Here is a 24632-nt window from a genome sequence, read left to right on the forward strand (position 1 = left end):
GGGGGTGCCCGGAAAACCATTGGGGGTGCTCATTTGAGCATTGGGGGTGCTGCAGCACCCCCAAAGGTATACAAATCGACACCCATGGCTGCTGACTACTATGGACGTCAAACCCCTTGAGACCCTACTTTTTTGCGATAATTTTTAAATGCGTCAACTCTTGTTGACAATATTCTGGCAATGTGTGTTTCAGAACCTGCCGAAACTTTTATTACTAAGGAATTTTGACGCCAAACGATTATGAAAGGTACTTCTTATTCACTCGTAATTAGAGTTGCAAAGTTTTCCCCAAAGGCTGCTACCGGCCCCACAAAAATTTTCTGGGATACCGGCATGCTACCACGCCCCAAGCAAAAAACCCGCCAAATTACCGGCATACTAAAAAACCTGCATTCTTGATTCTAGCTTACCCCTGCAAGAGATGCCACATTTTGGCAGTTTCAGTACTAGTGATGTCAATTACGGAAAATCGGAATACCGATACCAAACCAATTACCAACCAAAACCGTGGAGAAATACCGAAACCAAACCAACTTGGGAACATGAGGAAAATACCAACTTTTTACCGATTTCTTAGCCCCTTAGACATTAGCGAGGGCTCATGATACCAACAAAATACCAAACACATTCGGATTGAAATACCAAATACCGAGTTGGTATCGATTTGGTATCGGTATACCAAAAAGTCGGTATCCGATTGACATCTCTATTCAGTACCCCTCCCACCCAACAGCCATCCATTGTCCAACCACAAATACCAGCAGGCTGATTTTGGCTGAGTTGGCCCCACAAATACCCACAATTTTGAAACTCAATTCCAGTCTATAACTGTTAAAATATCACCTGTAATCAAAGAAGTATTGCCTACAAAAAAACTATTACATTCATCAAAAAGGTGAGGACAAAAAGGACTTGAATTAGGTACTGAAATGTGTTTTTGAAGACTGGACAGTGAGCAGTAATCACATTTACATTTCACAGGTGTTCTACTTTTCCATATTCTCCTAAAATGTTGCAGGCACCAGCCAAATGTTTAAAATCTAGATGGTCAAAACATAGGTAAACAAGTACACTGTACTTGTACAGATTCGGTCATCTTCCTAACTGAGGAAGCGAGATCAACATATACTTTTTCCTATCCACTATGGCTTGCTGGTTCGTGAACAAGATACGAATCATGTAAAAAATGTGTTAATAACTCACTGGTCCTGAGAATAGTCACCAAATAATATGTATAAAAACGATATCTTCCATCCTCTCCAACAACAAGCGGGAACAAACACAAGGTTATCGATTTGGAAACAGATGCGCCATAACAGAGGCTTCTAACCAGCTGATTAAAACGCTGCAAAAAATGTTTAACGACTGCAAGCCACTGCCTCGTGAATGATTATATTGATAAAAATCATCCAACACAATATTAAATTATAATGAAATCAACATTGTAGTCTAATTCACTTCAAATTAATTTATTTCTCTTCAGTTATTCAACCAAAAGGGTAAATGAATAAATATTACGTCATCAGATTACATCCATTCATTAGGGGAGAGACAACCTTAAAAGTAAATCCTTGGTTGTCTAACTATTTGCGCCACTTTGTGTCAATTTTGCCTGCATGTGTTTTCTTGTAAAGATAAGACAAAATGCTAGTTCAAATCCATTTTCATTTAATTATGGGATCAAAGTCAGGCTCAGGGCTACCTAACACCTGCCTTTTCAGTTGGATTTTCAGTGTCAAATTCTTAGTAGAGTTTCTCAGACCACATCTCAGGATCTCAGGACTCAAGGCCAGTTTCCAAACATTGTGTATTTTTTGGTGTTGTGATTCTGCCTTTTCCCCTAGGGAATGTTGTCATGAACATTTATGTATTTTATTGTGCTATACCTACCATTAGACTTACGAGTTTATCGTGCTTTTGCAACATGAATGAGTATTCTTCCTTTAATAGACCACAGTAGATTCTTGACAATTCTAATTATAACCAAGCCTGTGAATTGTGTGAAATGCTAAGGTCCATGTGTTACCGTTACACTTGGCAATGGAACTTCTACCACAAAATGTATCTTGCAGTGGCTAATATTGCTCATTACTACAATTTGAGAGCCTCTTAGTGTCCAAAGTTTGAATCATTTGCTGATAATTTTTCTGCACAAAATCAAAAATACCGGCATGCTACCGGCAAGACATGCCAGATACCACGAATAAACCTGCGGTAGTGAAAAATTACCGGCATGCCGGTAGTGCGGTAGGGAAATTTTGCAACTCTACTCGTAATGTTAAATTTCACGGAACGAAATTGCTGTTTGGGTAGAGGCTACGCGCTCATTGGGCGGAGCCACGTAATGACGTCAGCGCTAAGCTCCGCCCTACCCCTCCGGCGCTCCTTGCCCGGCGACCGCTCACTCGCGTCTCTCGCTCCATTCAGGCTTGATGGTGGGCGGTAGCTGGTAGCGGAAGCGGGCGCTGGTAGATGACATTAAGAGCAGATGGCGCTGGTGGCGGGGCTCGAGTGTGGCCGAGCGCAAGCCTCTGCCCGGGCCTGAATTTACCTTAGCATTACGAGTGAATGAGAAGTACCTTTCATAATCATTTGGCGTCAAAATACCTTAGTAATAAAAGTTTCGGCAGGTTCTGAAACACACATTGCCAGAATATTGTCAACAAGAGTTGACGCATTTAAAAATTATCGCAAAAAAGTAGGGTCTCAAGGGGTTTGACGTCCATAGTAGCCTTGGCTCCTATGGTGCTAAATACACTTTCGGGCTGACGCCTGACCGGTAACCAAAATGCGTTCCAGTGCACACGCCGTGTGATAGGTGACCAAGTGCAATCCGCATCTAGCCACCGGAGCTGCTCTAGGAAGCCCGATACGTGATCATAGCGCCGCCTACCAGTGACCACGCGCACACAGAAGTTAATGATCTTCTGAACACGGCGAAGCTGGGTCGTGCCACAGAATCCGTAAATTGACAGGTAGTACCGCACTATGGACAATGCAAGAGCTTCGACAATGCTCTTAAGCGTCTTTGTAGGGAGAACATGGCGCGTATGCGACAAGGCTATCAGAATGCCAGTGCATTTCTTCACGGTACTGTCCACGTGCGTCTCGAAGTTCAGATGCCGGTCGAGATAAACACCAAGGTTCTTTACCACTCCGGAGTCGGCGATGACAGTGTCACAGAAACGGAGTGTCACAGGCGGCAGTGTGCGGAGCATCGCGGGCGTTCCGAGTACGGGCATCTGCGTCTTTTTGGCGTTCAGCTTCATGCCGTTATGGCAAAACCATTGGTAGGTATACGTTGTGCAAGGCGTGTTCCATACTGGTCACCGAGCGATAAATGTCACGCTTCTTTCTGCTTACCAACAACTGCGTGTCGTCAGCCTACTGGACGATGGTGACATCATTGGGCACACAAAGGCTCAAGTCGTTGGCGAACAACATATACAAAATACAGCTGAGCGCTCCACCTTGAAAGACGCCGATGTCATTGAACCTCGAGCTCGAAAGCATGTCCCGCCCCTCCGCCGAACGCACACGAACCTGCTGTGTATGATTTGACAAATAACTACGGAACCAGACCGTGTCGATCGCGTAGAGAGAGAGAGAGAGAGAGAGAGAGAGAGAGAGAGGAGAGAGAGAGGAGAGAGAGAGAGAGGAGAGAGAGAGAGAGAGAGAGAGAGAGAGAGAGAGAGAGAGAGAGAGAGAGAGAGAGAGAGAGAGAGAGAGAGAGAGAGAGAGAGAGAGAGAGAGAGAGAGAGAGAGAGAGAGAGAGAGAGAGAGAGCGAGAGCGAGAGCGAGAGAGAGAGTTTCTCTAGCAATTTAAGGTGAGGCACTCCATCAAAGCATTTGGAGAGATCCAAGACAAGAGTGGATACTTCACCCGTCACCGTTGTCTATGGCCTGCAAAATTTTGTCCGTTATGACATGGAGCACTGTTTCTGTCGAACGGTGTTTCCTGTAGCCATGTTGCGCGTTAGCGAGGAGTGCGAGGAGTTAAATGCATATTCGTTTACTCACCTACGCAGTGCGCCCTTTACGGCCTTCACAACAATCAGCGGCTGTACCAAACCAAGTACCGAAACCAAAGCGCACGCTGAGTCGCACGGAGTAGCGACCTCCGCGCGTCACCGCCGTCCAGCCAAGAATGTCGGACCTCGCCGGCCGGCCCCGCCCATGACCCGACCGCCAACGTGGCAGGTCGTGGTCACGTGACCATCTAATATAGGTGGACGAGAACAAACTTGATGACGTAGAAACTAGAAAGCAATAATAATACGACAGTAATACACGATTTAACCCGCGCCCTGCTGGGGGGGGGGGGGTGTTTGAACCCTTGTGTTTTTTTTGCGAATATCTCAAAAACGGGGTACACCTTATCATACCTCAATTCTACACATGTTGTGATAATTTCAGACCAATGTCATTCAAGGTCAGGTCACCAGGTCACTTGAAGTGACCTCACCTCATACAAAGTTTCAATGTCTGCCATAGCTACACCGAGTGACCGAGCGCTTTGAAACTTTCAGCGATTAATAAGGGTAACATATCTATCAAATGTACATCTCGGAATTTCGATATTGGTGACCTAAGGTCAGGTCAATTTTGTGACCTCCCCATTATAAGTCAATGGGAGAAAATTGAAATGCGCCTCTTTTGGACGAAAGACATTATAAACACTCCCAAACACTGAATTACAAGTGGTGTAGACACACTGAACATAAAAATGGTGACCGTGACCCCTATTTATGCCCCTGAGGTCATCTCAGGTCACGAATGGTGTCTAACAGTGTTTCGCAAATAACTTTTGATAGAGGCATGCTAGAGCGGTGGAAACGCCTTAGATGTGCTCAGCTCGACAATACGGATCGACTGATATGCAACATGACCCTTCCCGTTCAGGCCATGACCTTGACCTGAGGTCAAATTTTCAAGTTGACCTGTCAAGGTCAAGTTATAGTTCATTCGATGCGTCTTGACGAGAGGAACACGATGCCGGTAAAAGTAACCTCGTACAAGGCTTGGGTCAAAAGTTATTACAGAAAAACTGTTTCCGAAAAAAATCGGCTATTTTTGCAGTTTTCGCCCCCTGCAGGCAAAACCGTTGACGTTAGGACAAATCTGAAAGAATTTCTCAGAAAGAGCGTTAACCCGCGCCCAGCTGGGGGTCCTGGATTTCCACGCCCTGCTGGGGGGGGGGGGGGTGTTTGAACACCCCCCTTCTATCTCGACTCCTGGGCCACGTAGCGATACGCGGAAGGCGGCGTTCGAAAGAGCGTCAAAAATAATGAGGAAATCACTTGGGTCAATTTTTTGGTCAGGTCAAAGGTCAGGTCACCAGAGGTCATTGAAGGCAAAATTTCGCCGATTTCCAGGTCGAATGTCGACAATTTCCAAGAAGCCAACGCATAACTCGGGAACCAATAGAGGTACAGCGCCGCGGAAAAGCGCATTCGATAGCCCTATTAACGCCCTTTCTGAGTAATTCTCTCAGATTTGACCTAACGTCAACGGTTTTGCCTGCAGGGGGCAAAAACTGCAAAAATAGCCGATTTTTTCGGAAACAGTTTTTCTGCAATTTCTTTTGACCCAAGCCTTGTACGAGCTTACTTTTACCGGCATCGTGTTCCTCTCGTCAAGACGCATCGAATGAACTATAACTTGACCTTGAAAGGTCAACTTCAAAATTTGACCTTAGCTCAAGGTCATGACCTGACCGGAAAGGGTCATGTTGCATATCAGTCGATCCGTATCGTCGAGCTGAACACATCTAAGGCGTTTTCATCGCTCTAGCATGCCTCTATCAAAAGTTATTTGCGAAAAACTGTTAGATACCATTCGTGACCTAAGATGACCTCAGGGCATAAACAGGGGTCACGGACACCATTTCCATGTTCAGTGTGTCTAAACCACTTGTAATTCAGTGTTTGGGAGTGTTTATAATGTCTTTCGTCGAAAAGAGGCGCATTTCAATTTTCTCCCATTGACTTATAATGGGGAGGTCGCAAAATTGACCTGACCTTAGGTCATCGATATCAAAATTCTGAGATATACATTCTGTACATGCTATTGCTCTTAGCAATCGCTGAAAGTTTCAAAGCGATCGGTCACTCGGTGTAGCTATGACAGACATTGAAACTTTTTATGAGGTGAGGTCACTTCAAGTGACCTGGTGACCTGACCTTGAATGACCTTGGTCTGAAATTTTCACAACATGTGTAGAATTGATGTATGATAAGGTGTATCAAAAACGGCGGCGCTCCGCGCCGCCGTTTTTGAGATATTCGCGAAAAACCACAAGGGGGGTGTTCAAACACCCCCCCAGCAGGGCGCGGGTTAATAGGGCTATCGAATGCGCTTTTCCGCGGCACTGTAGCTTTATTGGTTCCCGAGTTATGCGTTGGCTTCCTGGAAATTGCCGACATTCGACCTGAAAATCGGCGAAATTTTGCATTCAATAACCTCTGGTGACCTGACCTTTGACCTGACCAAAAAATTGACCAAAGTGATTTCGTCACTATTTTTGGCGCTCTTTCGAACGCCGCCTTCCGCGTATCGCTACGTGGCCCAGGAGCCGAGTTAGAAGGGGGGGGGTGTTCAAACACCCCCCCCCCCGCAGGGCGTGGAAATCCAGGACCCCCAGCCGGGTGCGGGTTAAACAAGTTTATACATATAAAAATCCAATAGTTGTACAGAAATCTCCAATAATAAACAGCCAACATCACGAGCCACAAGCGTGTGCCCCGCGCGGGCCATCTGTCGAACGGCCGACCAACTAACATTTTCACAGGTCTCCACCAAGCCGTGCACATCGCGCTAACGGCGCCTACAACACTTGTTTAGTAGAAAGAGAGACGAAGGTTCTTGACGTGGCCGGTCAGGCGGGCCGAGAGCGCCGGGCCTGCGAGTCGATTAGGGTCATTGCACGCTTCTGTGTGGCTGACTTTGGTCCATCGTGAGACTGAGCCGTGTGATTGCACTTTTTTGTCGGCTGTGGGAGTTGCATATTACCATTCGTGAATATTCTTTTGCTACATACCTACTGTTCTTTTGACGTTAAAAGATGACTTTTGACTTCGCCTCTCAATGGGACTGCCTGTTGGCGATGTTGTGAAATAAATAAATAAATAAATAAATAAATAAAAATTTCTCTGAGACACGAAAAAACATGCCTCTGACTTCAAGAATGCTCGCGACAGTCCGTTGAATGGAATATTATTGCGTTTTTTTAAACCAAAAAGGCAGTTTTGGAAAAGTTCATCGAATAGTTTCGATAAAAATTAAGTTTTTGGGATCATCTCACCGTCAGCTCTCGAATTATATATTTCGTTTCTTTTGAGCTTGAAATGACGTTCCGACGAGCCGTGCGGTGACCGGAGCTGGGCTGGGCTGTGGGCGTCCGGGCAGCTGCCGGGCCCCGGCCGGCATTCCCCGGCGCTGGCCGGAGCCACCGGCACGCGAGTGCTGCAGGCTGACCAGCACCCCTGGACCGTCTGCGCCGCAGGTGAATGGGACGCCGGCATGCCAGACGGCGCCTGGTGGCGCTTCTTGTACGGCTTCTGCATCAACCTGGTCAACTTCCTGGTGTGCGCCGTGGGCCCGGGCCTCTACACGCGAGCCGTGCTGCTCATTGTGCTGCTGGTGCTGGTCTGCCTCGGCTCGGTCATCGCCAGCTTCGGCCGCTCGGCCATGCAGGTCAGCCGCCGCCACTCTGGCCGCTCTGTGGTGCGCGTAATTAGCTTTATGCAGTGTGCTGTTTGCTGTGCTGTGTCTTGGTTTGCCTCATGTACGAGGGGGTACCCAAAAGTAACGGGAATCGTTCTCTGTAGGCCAAGCCAGTTGTAGCTCGGCATTGCCCTGCTAGGGGCAAACCAGTCTGGCCCCTGGGACTTAGTCTGCACCGTGAGGTGACGAAATAAAGAGGCGCGGCCGCGTGGCGCACGTATTTATTGAAGCACTCCCGCCCGATCTGTCGTTTTTTATGCATAGCGGAACTGAGTAACAACGCGCATCTGTGCAATTTTGTTTCCTGCTGGGAAAGTCCGCGACTGAAACGGTTCCAATGCTTCAAGTAGCATACAAATATGCTGCCGTGAGCAAGACGAGGGTTTATGAATGATTTTCGCACTTCCAAAGTGGTCCAATGTTGTCCCAAAAGCGTCCCAAAAAAGCTTGCCAAGTGAAGTCAAATGTCAAGACAATGCTGATTTGTTTTTTCGATGCAAAGGGAAGTGTGCAAAAGGAAATTGTTCCTCCCTGGTCAAACTGCCAATCAGACGTTTTACTTGGACGTTCTGCGGCGTGTGTGAAACACGGTGAGACGAAAACTCCCCGACAGGTGGCGAAGCGGGGAGTGGTGATTTCATCGCGACAGTGTGCCAGCGCACACCGCCTTGAGTGTCAGACAATTTTGGACAAAAAATGCATGACCCCACGGATCCACCCTCCCTATTCACCGGATTTGGCACCCTGTGACCTTTTCCTGGTCCCCAGAATGAAAAAAGACCTCAAGGGAAACCATTTCGACGACTTTGATAAGGTAAAAGGAAAAACGACGCGATGGCTCTGCAAGGCATCACCTTGCAAGACTTCCAGAGCTGCTTTGAGAGCTGGAAAACGCGTCTGCATAGGTGCATTGTCTCGCAGGGAGAGTACTTTAAGAATGACATGAGTGACGATGTGTAGGGATCAGTGAATAAACAGATATGAAACAATTCCCGTTTCTTTTGGGTACCCCCTCGTATATGTTACAGGGAGTTTGAGAAATCCGTGAGTTTGCAAACTCCCTGACCCGTCAGTGAGTTTGCAAACTCACTAGGGAGTTTGCAAACTCACTGACCGGTCAGGGAGTTTGAGAACTTTCAGAGCGATTGGGACAAGTAAGATCAAGTGTGTGAGATGAGGGTGGCATGGGCACTCGGCTCAGTGCCGTCCGTGACTCGGCTCAGTGCCGTCCGTGATGTTAAAACAAAGGCGGCTATTGCACTAGCCGCCTATAGTGGTGCGGCCTATATCACCGTCGCACGTTGACAAAAAGCTTACAGTTCCTTTTTTTAACCGAAAAAAAAAACTACTCGCGGCTATGTAAAGGGGAGGTTGGGAGCAACGTCCTCCTCTGTTCCGTCGTTTCCATACTCAGGATACTGAAATCCTTCTCTTCCACGCCGAAACCCCCACTCCGGGCTGGACAGGCACCTTTATCTCATGCGGGCTGCTCCCTTGGAGCGGCACCGCTGCTCCCGAGGGAGCGCACCCCGTAGCCGGGTGCAGTGAGTGCCTTGGGGCTGGGTGGCCTGTCCTCTGGACGGGCTCAGCCCCGGCGACTCTCTAAAGTGTCTGCCCAGACCAATGTCTCCTCCTAATTCCTATCATCCTTCGGGCTCTGAAATGGTCTTATCAGACCGAAAGGGCCTAACCCAAGTAAGGACACCAGCTGTTTGACCTTGAACGCCGCCGGCCGGCCGATGACGTCATTGGAGGCAAGCCGGCTCGGCGGACACATAAGGCGAATGCACAACGGAGGGGCGTTGGAACGTTGCGGGAGCCGGGGAGATATTTTAATGTGGCTGCATACCACCATTGTTATGTTGATTGATATACAGACTGCATTCTTTTAAGCCTCGATGCATCCTAGGCCTGGATGGTGCGTACAGTCTGTCTTAAAAGTACCGCGCAAAGTGAAGGTGGATCCATCAAGCCTGACTGAGGAAGGGCCTGCTAGATTTGGGTCACCGAAGCAATTGACATCCTCGTCCATTCCCTAGGTCAATTGGTCGGTGACTTTCAAAACAAAACAGGCCCTTTCTCGGTCAGGCTTGATGGATCCACCGTCACTTTGCGCGGTACTTTTAAGACAGACTGTACATTCGTGGAACGATCACCCCGTCCGACGTTCGTGGTCGAAGCTGTCTATGTATCTAAAGACACTAGACGGGTGCAATAACGGCGACCCGATCCCGTCTCTGGCGAATCTAGAGGGGTTTTAAGGACCCAGGCCGAATCTGACCGTCTATTTTTAGGGAAACGGGGTGGGTGAATTGACAACCGATGGTTTAAGAGATGATGAGAAGGGATCCCGTCGTCGATTGTTGTTTGACAGACAGCACATGTACTGGGCGTATAACCATCAAAGGTAATGCCTGAACGTAGGCAAGCATAATTGGTCTGTCATATTGTCTAGGAATATAAAATCGTAATGGAGATCATTGAGGATATGATCTCTACGAGTCTACATTACGGGAATTCATTAATTACTACGGCCCATAGGGGCACCGTCGGAGCTGTTGTTTTACCATCGGTCCCAGGCAACTCCAGGGAGCTGCAGTACCCGGCGGCCAAAGCGGCCACCTCGTCGACTCACAGGTCCCGTGGGATTCCGTGATGCTTCAGTGCTTCACCCACAGAAGCACGGGTATAGCAGTAGGATGTGGGGTTAGGTGTCTGTCCACCTCTTCATTGTAGGTTCAACGTATGCAGCGCCTGGTCCCGCCGAAGCTCGGTATCGACCGTGACTTATTCACAACTGACGGATCCAGGAAGCGGTCTTGGACACTGCGGGGGCTTACCCCAAAAAGGTTTCTCCGAATGAATTAAAAAAAAACTCGGATTTCGATTCCTTGCGCACTGCTGTTCAGTGTGATTAACCAACATTTCCTCAGAAAAGTTGTGAAGTTTTCTTTTATTCTCGAAAAGCGATCTCGGGCGCTACCCCGGTTGTGGGGGAAGACATTTGCCACCAAGGGCGCACACAAGGGGGGGGGGGCACACGGGCCCGTGCCCCCCCCCCCATTCGAGCTGGGGGGCCTAACTCGAAGGATTAGGGGCCCATTTGAGGCGGCTTCGGCCGCCCCGCTTCAAATGGGCCCCTTATCTTTAGACCGCCGAAGACCGTGTAAGAATGAGCTGAAATAATGATTGAATATTCCCATACATGCAACATTGCACGCTTAAATCGAGAAAGCCAGGCATTAAAATGGCACGTGCATTATACTGCACTTTTGAAACATACGAGAAGTCAATGCTGATTGGTTTCCGAGACATGCAGGAAAATATGTTTTCCTGCACCTTTCGACGTTTTCCTGCACCCCTCGACGTTTTCCTGCACCTCTCAAATATATGACGTCATTACGAATGACGTCACATCATAAAGTTGAAGAGCATCACTTTGCTCCTTATAACTTCATTTTATCTATCGTCCATTTTATTTGATTGGCTTATGATATACCTACCTACATTGGTTTAATGCAATAATTTTATTATTTGTCATGAATTAAGTGAAACATCACAATATAAAACTTGAAACTTTGACGCTATTTCTTTGTTGCCTCAATTTCTTCAATGGGCTTTTCCATCACACCTTCAAGAACGTCTTCTTTATCTGACTCCATAGCCATGAAAGACTCAACAAGGTTGAAATTGGGGCGTTTTGGTTCCTCCATAACATTTGCAACGCTCCCTAAAACGGTACGCATGTATGGGAAATAGCTTCCTGCCCAAGGCCCTATATACCAGGTAAGGACACCAGCCGTTTGACCTTGAACGCCGCCGGCCGGCCGATGACGTCATTGGAGGCAAGCCGGCTCGGCGGACACACAAGGCGAATGCATAACGGAGGGGCGTTGGAACGTTGCGGGAGCCGGGGAGATATTTTAATGTGGTTGCATACCACCATTGTTATGTTGATTGATCTACAGACTGCAATCTTTTAAACCTCGATGCATCCTAGGCCTGGATGGTGCGTACATTCGTGGAACGATCACCCCGTCCGACGTCCGTGGTCGAAGCTGTCATATAGTATTAAAGACACTAAGACGGCCGACGGGTGCAATAACGGCAATCTGATCCCGTCTCTGGCGAATCTAGAGGGGTCGTAAAGGCCGAATCTGACCGTCTATTTTTAGGGAAACGGGGTGGGTGAATTGACAACCGATGGCTTAAGAGATGATGAGAAGGGATCCCGTCGTCGATTGTTGTTTGACAGACAACACATGTTGTACTGGGCGTATGACCATCAGAGGTAATGCCTGAACGTAGGCAAGCATAATTGTTCTGTCATACTGTTTAGGAATATAGAATGGTAATGGAGATTATTGAGGATATGATCTCTACATTACAGGAATTCACTAATTACTACGGCCCATAGGGGCACCGCCGGAGCTGTTGTTTTGCCATCGGTCCCAGGCAACTCCAGGGAGCTGCAGTACCCGGCGGCCAAAGCGGCCACCTCGTCGACTCGCAAGTCCTGTGGGATTCCGTGATGCTTTAGTGCTTCACCCACAGAAGCACGCCCAGTAAACATGCCGACGTCGGCCCGACGTCGGCCGACGTCGGGGTGACGTCGGCAACTCGGCATCAACATGCCGACGTCGGCCCGACGTCGGTCCAACCTCGGCACGACGTCGGCTGGATGTCGTATATGCCCGCATGTTCCGACGTCCAGCCGAGGTCCAGCCGACGTCGGGCCGACGTCGGACCGAGATCAATTGCTGAGGTCGGGCCGACGTCGGGGCGACGTCGGACCGACATCGGCCGCTGTTTTGACCGTTGAAATAATATAAAATACATGTTTTATGTTTCATAAAGAGCTTCTGTATCCAAAATATCTTCAGGAAACTCAAATCTTCCTCCACGCCGCAACCCCCTGATCCGGACTGGACGGGAAACTTTATCCCATTTGGGATTGCCCGTAAGCCGAGCTCGCCCGTAGCCGGGTGCGGTGAGTGCTTGGGGGCTGCTCGGCCTATCCTTTGGTCAGGCTCAGCCCCGGCAACTCACCAGGGCCGGGCCCAGTTCATATAGAAAGGCCAGTCGGCAAGTGTCACTTTGCCAAAGTGCCACTAATCAAAGGGACACTTTGGGAAACGTTGGTGCAGGTGTGTAAGAGTGGTTATATGAACCCATTGTGGGGTCGCCCTTTCCAATAAGTGTCACGTAACAGCAATGGGACCAGGGACTCTATATGAACTGGACCCAGGGTGCTCGCCAAGAAGACCAATGTCTCCATCCTATGATCTTTCCGGCTCTGAAATGGTCTTGTCAGACCGAAAGGGCATAACCCAACAAAACAAACCTAGTTAGTTAGCTGGCTGCGTGGTGTAGTGGTTAGCGCACTAACCTCGCGTTCGAATGACACGGGGCTCGAATCCTATCGCCGGCTGATGCTTTTGGCGTGTTGTCCCAGTAAACATGCCGACGTCGGCGACTGGGGGGCTCGAATCCCGCCGCCGGTTGATATTTTTGGCGCGTTGTCCCAATAAACATGCCGACGTCGGCCCCGTCGGTCCAACGACAAACGATCTCGTCAACCTCGGCAAACGATCTCGGCCCGACGTCGGCTCAACGTCGGCTGGACTTCGGCTGGATGTCGGAACATGCGGGCATATCCGACGTCCAGCCGATGTCGGGACGAGGTTGAACCGACGTTGGGCCGACGTCGGGCCGAGCCTCGGCCCGACGTCGGGCCGACGTCGTCATGTTTACTGGGCGGGCATAGCAGTAGGATGTGGGGCTAGGTGTCTGTCCACCTCTTCATTGAAAGAACAACGTATACAGCGCCTGGTCCCGCCGAAGCTCGGTATCGACCGTGACTTATTCACAACTGGCGGATCCAGGAAGCGGTCTTGGACACTGCGGGGGCTTACCCCAAAAAGGTTTCTCGGAATTAATTTAAAAAAAAACTCGGATTTCGATTCCTTGCGCACTGCTGTGCAGTGTGATTAACCAACATTTCCTCAGAAAAGTTGTGAAGTTTTCTCTGATTCTCGAAAAGCGATTTCGGGCGCTGCCAATGTGGGGGAAGACATTTGCCCCAAATGCCTTCCCCTGGATCCGCCAGTGGGTTGCCCCACTCCGAGCTTGACTAAAAACGTCTTCAAACCCCACCAGAAACCGATGGTAAGGTGAATTTAAATCCAATAACTCATCTCTGTCTGCCAGCCTAAATATACAACACATGGTACGGCACCCGGCCCTGTCTGAGCTATGAGCCGATCGCGATATTTTCGGCTTTCCCCATCCCAAGCTCGATTAGAAACGTTCTCCTTCCCCACCCGATTGCTGATGTCAATTCAAATTCAATACCTCATCTCTGTCTGCCCGACCATAACCCATTCATTGCACACCGTTCAGCGCCCCGCCCCGCCAGAAGTATCCTAGCGCGCTGAGCATTTGCCTCCAGCCGCGTCATCGCGAGGCCCCGCGCGGCCCATAAATTAATACATTGCGCGAATAGCCGTGTCACCCCCCTGTTCCTGCCCTGAGCTGGGAAAATTTAATTGTGTCACCTCGTATTTTAATCGAAAGTAGGTACCTCGGGCCTACCGGCCCTCGGTACTTTCAATTAAAAACCTCGGTGACACAATTAAATTTTCCCAGCCCCGGGCAGGAATGTATTGACTGGGAAGGCCCAGCTCGCTCCCCAGCAAGACCATATGAGTCCATCATATGCCCAGTAGCGCAGCCAGGGTCGTTGTGGTGAAATTTCAATGGCCCTTAAAATGCCTCAAAGGGCCCACGGATGGCGTCACAGGATCCTCAGATGGTCTCGGAGGGCCCTCAGTTATCGTCAAAGGATCCTCAGATGGTCTCACAGGGCCTTCAGATGGCCTCAAAGGGCCCTCGGCTAGCGTCAAACGGATCTCAGAGGGCCTTAAAGGGCGTCAAAGGGCCCTGAGCTGGCGTCAGAGGGCCCCTAGCTGATGTCAGAGGGCCCTGACCTCGCATCAAACGGCCCTCCGAGGGCCTTAAAGGGTCCTTAGTTGGTGTCAGAGGGCTCCAGCTGGTGTCAGAGGGCCCCATCTGGTGTCAGAGGGCCCTAAGCTGGCGCCAAATGATCATTAGAAGGCCTCAAACGGTCCTCAGCTGGAGTCCAACGGTCCTCAGCTGGCGTCGAGTGGCCCTCAAAAAGCCTCAAAGGGCCCTCATATGGCCTAAAAGGGCCCTCAGCTGGCGTCAAACAGACCTCAGGAGGGCACTGCACGGTGATAAGGGCTGCGACAGATCTGGAGAACGCTGTCCGTGAAGAGGGCGCCGACAAGGCAGCAGGGCGCTGTATGGTGGGGAGAGCGCCGACAGGTCCAGGAGGGCGCCCATGGTGAGGAGGATGCTGTACGATGAGAAGGGCGCGTGAAGAGGGCGCTGATAGGTCAGGAGGACACTGTATAAAGAGGAGGACGCGGACAAGGTGAAGAAGGCGATGTACGGTCAGGAGGGCGCCGACAGATCAGGAGGGCCGTCTACGGTGAAAAGGGCACCGACTTGTCAGGAGGGCGCTGAACGTAGAGGGCGCCGGTCTGGAGGGCGTTGTATGGTTAGGAGGCCGCTATACAGTGAGGAGGATGGGACAGGTCAGGGACTCAGGAGGGCACTGTATGGTGAGGAGGGCGGTATAATACGATAGGCGGCAGGCGCTGCCAGGTCAGGAGGGCGCTGACAAGTGTGGAGGGCGAGACAGCTCAGGAGGATGCTGAGTGATAGGTACTGTCCATGAGGGCGCTAACTGGTCTGCCCGGAGGGCGCCGAATGTGAAGAGGGTGCCGACAGGCCAGGAGAGCGCTGAAGGGCGAGAAGGGCGCCGACAGATCAGAAGGGCGCCGAGCAGACAGAAGGGCGCTGAAGGTGAGCCGAGGGCGCTAGATGGTCAGGAGATTGGGAGTGGATATCCGGCATTTCAGGATTGTGGGTGCATCTTCACCCACAAAGAGATATAAAATTGTAAATCTGGGCGCCAGTACCGCATGATGACGCCGCAATGGCTTACCGTTGAGGGCGACTAGAGTGCTGGACACTGAAAAGGCGCCATCGGCGCACAATATGATCGTGGAAGGCGCGTGCTAGATTTGGGAGGGGCTAAAGCCCAGTGTGCCCCTCCCCTTGGCTGCGCCCCTGAGTCCTTTGTCTAGCGATTTTCGAAGTATGTTTCGCGTCCGTAGGGGCCTTGGGAGCTGCCGGTGACCACAGGGGCCTTATAAGGCCCCTGATGACTCGGGACCCGTAGGCCGTACGGCCTACGGGTTCCGAGTCATGTGGGCCATATCACCACAGGGCACCGCATCTTTTTCGAGATAAATGACCGTTCTGAAGCGTGTCGCATTTTCCTGAGCATGATCTGGCGTTTACATCATATTAAGCGCCTGACGGCCCCTCTCCTGTCTGCGGCTGACAGCTTACTGACAAGCCACCTGGCGATCGCCAACTCAACCCTAATTACGACGTTGTCCGCTAGGTGGCGGGGTCATACAATCCCAGTCAGGACAAGGGATTCTCATAATTATTTTGCTATCATATTTTCCCCCTTTTTAAATTCATTTAAAAGCGCTATTGCACAAGTAATTTTTCGATTAGCAGCGATACCAGCCGCCGCATCAGGGTCCGGATGGAGCCAGGGAGCGTATGCCCCGGTGACGTCACCGTAGTGTTGCAGATTTGTAACATTAGCGAGCCCGGACGATCTTACCTAACTTATACGGCCTTGACCGGAGGTGGCAGGAGGTGGTACAGGTGGTACATAGATATCTTACCAACGAATTTCTGTCAATTTCAACGAACCGATTTTCAAACAAACCGATGCACAGCATTCACAATACTCATTTTTAGGTTGTAGGTTACTTTCCAGGACAATTTGACATGATTTTCTATTTTTCCACGCATTTTCAAAATCGCGTACCTTCCACGGCCGAGAATCGTTTCCGCCGCCATGCTGCTCCAATCAAGCCGAAATGTTGATTAACTTCACGGAACAGTCAGACCCGACTATTCAAACTAAATTATTGAATTAGAGAGATGTTTTAAACTACATTTAACGTCTCTTCAAGCGTGAAAAGTATTTATTTCGTTCTTATCTATCACCGCCGGCAGTAATGGCGGACGCAGACTCCCACACGATACGCACGATCCGCACGATACGATCTACCAGTTACCAGATCGTATCGGGCCTAGAGATTTTTATCTTTTTCCGCCAGCCACGCTCACCATACGATCACCATACGCTTACCATCCGCTCCGATCGATTTCGGCAGTCAGAACCGGGCATTACATTGACGATGTGTTTGTAAACGAGGACGTGGTGAGTGCTGATGCGGTGCGGAGACACCTGCAGTGCTTTGGTCTTTCAAGCAAGACGCCGGAAAGGATGACAGAGTGTGCACGAGTTCTCGGGCTCCGCGTCAAGCAGACTGATGGTCGATTACGATGGAATCGAGATAATGCCTTCGGAACGATCCCAGAAAAGCTCACCCGTCGTGTCGTCTTCTCGTTTGCGGGAGACTGACAGGACACCACCCAGTGTGTGGCTGGCTGCGCGTAGCGGCGGCTTACATAAAGCGCCGCGCCAACGCCGTCACCAACGGCTGGGACGACCCAGTGAAGGACGGTGCACTGTAGGCCGGCAGCCCGAAAAAGCGCTAGAAATTCCCCCAAACTGACTGTCCGCAATATGAACAAAATAGGTATCATTTAATCCCAAATTGATCGAAGAATACGATTCCGATGCCAGTTTTTCCCTAAGGTCAAAATTGAGGTCGTCAGTTGTCACCAAACACAAGACAATTTAGGCTCTCTAGTGGCCACCACATTTACCGATTTTCATGATGATCTTTAGTGGTAATTTATTAGCTGACCAATCGTCGTTTTGAACGAAATTTCCTGTCAGACTAGTTCAGGGCACTGTTGTTCACTGTGCCAACATCATTCTTACATATTGCATCGCTTTTCTGCAAGATAAGCTAGCTTTTTGCAAGCAGCTGCAAGACGTAAAAAAATCATATCTAATTTTTTAATTAGACTTTTATAAAAATGTGATTTCGAGCAGCTAAAAATGAACGTTTTATACTAGCCTCTGATTACTCATCTTTCGTTCCATATAGGTGCTTTGCTGCTTTTCCCTGCTACTTTTCGAGATATGCGCCAGTAAACCACGCGATGTAGGGGCAATTGTCACCTCGCCGCTCTACTGAAGGCCCGGCGCTCTTTAAAGCGCTGGAAGTTGTGAAAAACAAACGCGTATAATCTGAATAAAATATATGTCCCTGAGCTCAGAATTGAGCAACCCACAGAATGCTGTCAAAAATTTTGGGCCAAACTAAAAAATTCAGTCATTATTAACCCCCAAACACAAGTCAGTGATAATCAACAACAACTTGCTCTTTAGTTAGACTTCTTGAGAAATGTTATTTCGAGCCGGTAAAAATGACCATGCCATACAAACCACTAATCATCTTTCTGTCATGCCTTACTCGCAATTTTTCCTAATGCCTGCTACTCTTCGAGGTCACGTGACCTCACCATTAAAAGTAAATGGGGAAATAATGAAACTGTTGTTTTTGCACATGGAATGATCTCAAACTATCTCAAGCACACGGAATCGTGATTTCATGCACTCCTTGCAAGATCCGATGCTTTACTTTTGTATTTTTGACCTTCCGTGACGTCATTCATGACGTCACTAAGGTCATAGGAGTTTCTCGTCAATAACTCATGATCAAATTGAGCCAGCGACTCGGGAAAGCCACCAATGGACTCAGAAAGACCTCCCGAATCGAATGATATGCAATACGACTTCCTTCGATTAAGTTCGTGGCCTGATGGGCTCTGACCTGACCTTGACTCGAGGTCAACACCTTAAGTTGACCTCACCCGGACAAAAAGTATACCATTCGACGCGCCTGAGCCAGGCGAACACGATGGTGCCAAAATCGCTGCTCTGCGGCCATTTTTTGCGAAATTATTTACCAAAAACCAAACCCTACCTTGGGCTTTTTGACTTCACCTCAGAGGTAATCGGTTGACCTGGGACCTTAAAATCGGGTATCAATCGTTCCGTCTTGAAACGGCGCACACGCTTGTTTTTTCCGCGAGGCTCTAGCTCCATTAGAGGCGAAACGAAGAAAAGGGGTCGTACCAACCCTCCCCCCTCGGCCGGCCGAGGGGGTGGGGGGGTCCGACAATAGGTCCGGCGAGGGTTAAGCAGTCCCACTTCGTTTTTAGTATGTTTGCTTGTCACTGAGATCAACAACTCAATCACAGATAATTTCTAGCACTTTTCCGGGCCCCCGGCCCAGTGTGCGGTGGAGCGGTGCATCACATGCTGGAGGAAGTGGTGCGGCGTGTGCAGGCTTCTGATCCTGTCGGCGGTCGCTGGGACGTAGGGTAAGGGCGGGTAAGAGTACGCGGGCGATAAGAGTACGCATCAGCTGTTTCGGTTGCTTAGCAACGCGGGTTTGTCGAGTTCATGAAGTGACATGAAGCCGCCAGTGCGTGCTTGTCACCAACGAAACGTGGGCGTTGAGCGGCGACGCTGTTGAGTTTAAGGCGATGAATATTATTTTCGAGCGTTATGATATTATTATGGTATGGTACAATAATTTTGATACTTGGCAGTTGAGATAAGGTACATTTCCGCGATTGTTGTGAGAAACTTGTGAGGTTATCTGGGGAAATACTGTGCAGTGCAATATTCTGTTTGCGAAGTTTTGCACAACGTTTCGGGGTTGTTTGTGCGCGAATTGCATGTACGGTAAGAGGACGCACTGTTCAGGAGGGTAAGAGTACGCAGAATTATACATTAAATCGAATATACAGAAATATACAATTATTAATCTATCGCTCAATGACGTTTGTTTTGTAGGTATATCATCAATGGAGCACTGTGATGCAGATGCGTACCCGAAATTCTTCCAAATACGAGTTATTCTCCCTTTTGATTGTGCATTTTTTTTTTAAAGAAACACACGACATGATTATTTGCTGATTTATAGACTTTAAAGACTTATATTATGTTTTTCTTTTTGGATACTAGAATTAACTTAAATGCCTTCTGAGTTTGAAGTTAAGCATTTGGACAGTACAAGCTGCATAGGTGTGTGTTCATATGCTTGCGTACTCCACCCGCCTGGCGTGCGTACTCTTACACACCCCATATGGTAAGAGTACGCAACTGCAGCGGTTCAGAAAATGTCAGTTTTAGACCACTTCCATTTACGCTGAAGGATCGTTGCCCCATGGGATGATGGCTAATTCAATGAACTTTAATATTCCCTATTTGCGATTTCTTTCTTTCAAATATTAAACAAATGAGAGCAAGAAATCCACTAAGTGCGTACTCTTATACGACTTCACCCTATCAGATGAAATGTCAGTGTGGACCGACGCCAGCTCCCTGGCAATGGGAGTCGTGCTGGACGTTGGTGGTGACGTCATTGAGGACGCCTGCTGGCTGTGCACTGAAGAAGCGACCCACATCAACTTGGCTGAGTTGGACGCCGCAGTCAAAGGTATCAACCTGGCGCTCGTCTGGAAAGCCAAGAAAATCCGACTCCTGACAGACTCACGCACTGTGTACCACTGGATTTCCGACGCTCTCAGTGGCCGTGCACGACTGCGAACTAAAGCAATGAGTGAAATGCTCATTCGTCGCAGGCCGGCTCTCCTGACTGCCCTGGTGGACGAGTTTGAGTTGAGCGTCAGTGTGGTGTATGTCACATCAGCCTGCAATAAGGCCGATGCGCTGACGCGCGTGCCACGGGAGTGGCTGAAGACCGGTTCAAGTGGCATTGGCGGCACAGCTTGCGGCGGAGTTGAAGCGATGCCCACCGATGCACTGATCAGGGCGGTTCACGAAGCCAGTGGCCACCCAGGAATTAACCGCACTCTGTACTTCGTCAAGAAGAGGGATCCTACTGTGAGACGACCCGAAGTGAGAGAGGTGGTACAGGCGTGCGATGAGTGCAGCTCCATCGACCCGGCGCCCGTCAGATGGAAGCGTGGTAGGCTTTCAGTAACTGACGGATGGCGACGCTTGGGCATGGATGTGACGCATTTCGGAAATGCACTCTACCTAACGATGGTCGATTGTGGACCGTCTAGGTTCAGCATCTGGCGGCGACTGCGCAGCCAGAACAGTGATGCCGTCTGCGAGCAGCTGGAAGCAGTGTTTCATGAGCGTGGCGCCCCCGCCGAGATTCTCGTGGACAACTCAACTGTGTTCAGAGGAAGACGGTTTGAGGAGCTCCTACAGAAATGGGACGTTACTGTGCACTTCCGCTGTGCGTATGAGGCCGGGGGCAATGGTATAGTGGAACGTAACCATCGAACCATCAAGACAATGGCGGCCAGAACCCGATGCTCGGTGGCAGACGCGGTGTACTGGTATAACATGACACCACAAGACAGCCGAGACGAAGCGACGTGCCCAGCGGCTCAACTGTGGGGCATTCCACGATAGATCGTACCAGGCCCGTCACCCTCATCTCTCAGATTTTAATGAAAATCGGTCCTAGGGGTAATCATAGGCCCCAAAGACGCCTGGCAAAATATCAGACTTCTCAGATTAAAACTTTTTGAGTTATATTGCATTACATTTTTTAACTTCGTTATGTAACGGTGAGTTTGATGGCCTATAACTCAAGAACGGGTTAAGCAACCAACAAAAAGTAAACAACACTAAGCTTGCGATGAATCAAAAATTAATATTACTTTTTAAAAATTCCAAATAAAAAATTCATTGTTGAGCAAGAACCTTAATCTTTTTTCATTTGCCTCTAATGACTTTTGGGACCAAAATTTTTCACATTTTTATTTTTTTAAAATAATCTTCATGTCATTGGAAATCGACATGCAAAAATATTAGAAAGGTGTTCTTTCTATAAGTTCCTCATTTTCCCGCAAACAAAATGGGTTTCGGAGGGGTTGATACGACCCCAGCACGCCGTTTCGCTTCTAATAGAGCTAGAGCCTCGCGGAAAAAAAACGAGCGTGTGTGCCGTTACAAGTCGCAGCGATTGGTACCCGATTTTAAGGTCTCAGGTTAACCGGTAGCGTCTGAGGTCAGGTCACGTGACTGAAGTTACGGGTTCGGTTTTTAGTAAATAACTTCGCAAAAAATGGCCGTAGAGCCGCGATTTTGGCATCATTGTGTTCGCCTAGCTCAGGTGCATCGAATGGTATACTTTTTGCTAGGGTGAGGTCAACTTAAGTAGCTGACCTCGGGTCAAGGTCAGGTCAGAGCCCCTCAGGTCACGAAGCTGGGCAAAGGGTATCATATGGCATATCATTCGATTCGGAAGGTCTTCCCGAGTCCATTGGTGGCTTTCCCGACTCTCTAGCTTGATTTGATCGGGAGTTATTGACGAAAAACTCGTACGACCCTAGTGACATCATAAATGACGTCACGCAAGGTTTACAATGCAAAAGTAAAGCATTGGACTTTGCAAGGAGTGCATGAAATCACGATACCATGTACGTGGGATAGTTTTACATCATTCTCGGCGCTAAAATAACAGTTTTTATATTTCCCCATTGATTTATAACAGTGATGTCACGTGACCGACCTAACCTCATGTAACCTTGAAAAATTCCCAGATATACAAGTTGTGAGACCTCTGCAGGACACCATGTATGCGTCCTGTAACTTTCATCTCGGACAGCTATAGCCATTGGCGTCCAAAACAATGTCAGAACCAAACAGCCTTTTTCACCCTCGCGCTTATAGGAAAGAGGGGTGAATGAACCCTCTTTCCACTTTTTCCAGATGACTCAGACTTGAATTGAAATTTCAGTAACCCGTGATGTCACTAGGCAGCTTTACCACGCCATTTGTAAGCTCCCCTCCCGAAATCACTATTCGAAACCGTTATCGTGACGTAAAATAAATACATTTATAGAAAGAACACCTTCCTAATTTTTTGCATACTTCTTAACAATGAGCCTAATATTTTTTAAAGAAATAAAAATTCAAAAAAATTTGGTCCCAAAGTCCAAAAAATACAAATGAAATAAAACTCGATATGTCATATATAAAAAATAGCGTATTTTTAAAAATTTCAAAAATACATATTAACCCTCGCATGTGTGCGGCGTTTGCCAGCTTCTAATGTGTAGGGGGGGGGTCGGTTGGACCCCCCCCTTGCCGTTTGGCCCCTGATCGAGCTAGAGCTTCGCGGAAAAAACGAGCGTGTTGCCCGTGACGAGAGGAAGCCGATGATACCCAATTTTAAGGTCCTAGGTCATTGGTTGACCTTCCAGGTCAGGTCAACGACCCAAGGTCGGGAAAATCGGGACCTGATAGAAAGTCGTAAAGTGTGGCTGCTAAGGGGTTTTTCGGGGTGTTGATCACGAATATCGTGTTAGTTTTGATCACAGATGATGTCTTTAAGCATTTAGACCAGGTCGGGTCAGGTCAGGTCAGGTCAACCAGTAGGCGTCGTGACGGGTATTCGTAGTACGTGTCAACCGCCTCTGGGCTCTGACAGCTTCGTAACATATTACGAAGTCACCAAAACTACTTCGTAAATGTTCAAATGGTTGCTTAATTCGAATTCAGCTCCAAAAACTAGCCTAGAAACATGTAAAACTCGAAAAAGTGAGCCGAGGTCACCCGAGGTCACCAAAGGTCAATGACCTGACCTGACCTTCAGGTGACCTTGACACCCACCCTAATGTATGGTAGCAACATCAAATCACATGTTGAATGTTTGAAACCACGAAAAGCTTGCAAACGCGCGGCTAATGCGAGCCGACATACGCGAAATCGTGATTCCGGCCAAACATGGTCTCGGAAAAGAGGTCACAGGTCAAAGGTCATTTGGGTCAGGGTCATGAAATTTTCAGGGTAGGTGTAAAATTGATCAATGCGAGGGTACTGAAAGTTTCGCCGCAATCGGCCGCTTTTTACGCGAGTTATTCGCGAAAAACCATGGGGGGGGTCCATCCGACCCCCCCCCCCTACACATGCGAGGGTTGATCTCTGTTTCATTGCAAGTTCGATGTTATATAACATTTGGCATTTGAATAATCCGTCTTAGAGTTACAGCCCGCCAAACTTAGCGCTGCAAAGCAAGATCCAAAAAATGTTATACACCATGACTCAAAAAATACTTATCTGATAAGCCTGAAATTGTTACAGGTGGATTCAGAGCCCCTGGTTACCCCTGAGACCGATTCTCGTCAAATTCCGAGAGATGAGGGTGTCAAATTGGAAAAAAGTGGTACGATCTATCGTGGAATGCCCCCTGTACCAGTACTCAGTGAGAGCCCGACCAATTGCTGTTTCGGCGGAGGCATCATCAAAAAGACGCAATGAGCGAAACAGAGTTGAATCACACCATGAACGTCATGACGGCACCTTCTCCGTAGGTGACGAGGTGTGGGTCAGACGGCGCGGGTCACGATGCTGGGCCAGATCGCAGCTCGGCCGTGTCACGGCGATCATCTCGAGCCTGAGTATCTAAGTAGACAGCGTGCCGCATCACGTTCGGAACATAAGGCGACGTAAGCCGAGGAGCACAGCTGCGTGGCCAAGCACAGGAAGAAAAGAGTGCGTCAAGACAACGGGGAGTGATGTCACCGACGACTGGCCGCTCCTCGTGCACCTTCCAGCAACAGCAGCTCCTCAGGAGGCTAATATGCAGCCGGCAGCACTTGATTTCTCTCAGCAAATGGTAGCAACGTCTTCTATCCCGCATCAGTTACCTGAAGAATCTCTCCAAGAACCAGTCTCCCAGCTCAGAAGCGGTCTAAGGTGGAGGGACTGATAAGGTGGCTTGAAAGCCAGGGGGAGGTGTGAAAGAAAAAACGTTGTTTGACCTCGCTGACCTTTTTAGAAGTTCGTTCTATTTATATGACGCGTGACGCTGCGCGAA

At 48.9% G+C, this 24632-nt stretch overlaps 1 protein-coding gene across 1 annotated transcript in view; it reads left to right on the top strand.

Annotated features, from left to right (window-relative positions):
- The window catches only part of LOC122393704 (solute carrier family 12 member 9-like), a 332365-nt gene that overhangs the window by 148901 nt on the left and 158832 nt on the right, over positions 1-24632 (top strand). The window contains exon 5 of the mRNA XM_043389950.1: positions 7505-7695. Within this exon, the coding sequence (XP_043245885.1) occupies positions 7505-7695 (191 nt within the window). The remainder of the gene's footprint in view (positions 1-7504; positions 7696-24632) is intronic.

The sequence above is a fragment of the Amphibalanus amphitrite genome, unplaced genomic scaffold, assembly GCF_019059575.1.
Source record: "Amphibalanus amphitrite isolate SeventyFive unplaced genomic scaffold, NRLGWU_Aamphi_draft 000549F_arrow, whole genome shotgun sequence".
Classification (NCBI taxonomy): Eukaryota; Metazoa; Arthropoda; class Thecostraca; order Balanomorpha; family Balanidae; genus Amphibalanus; species Amphibalanus amphitrite.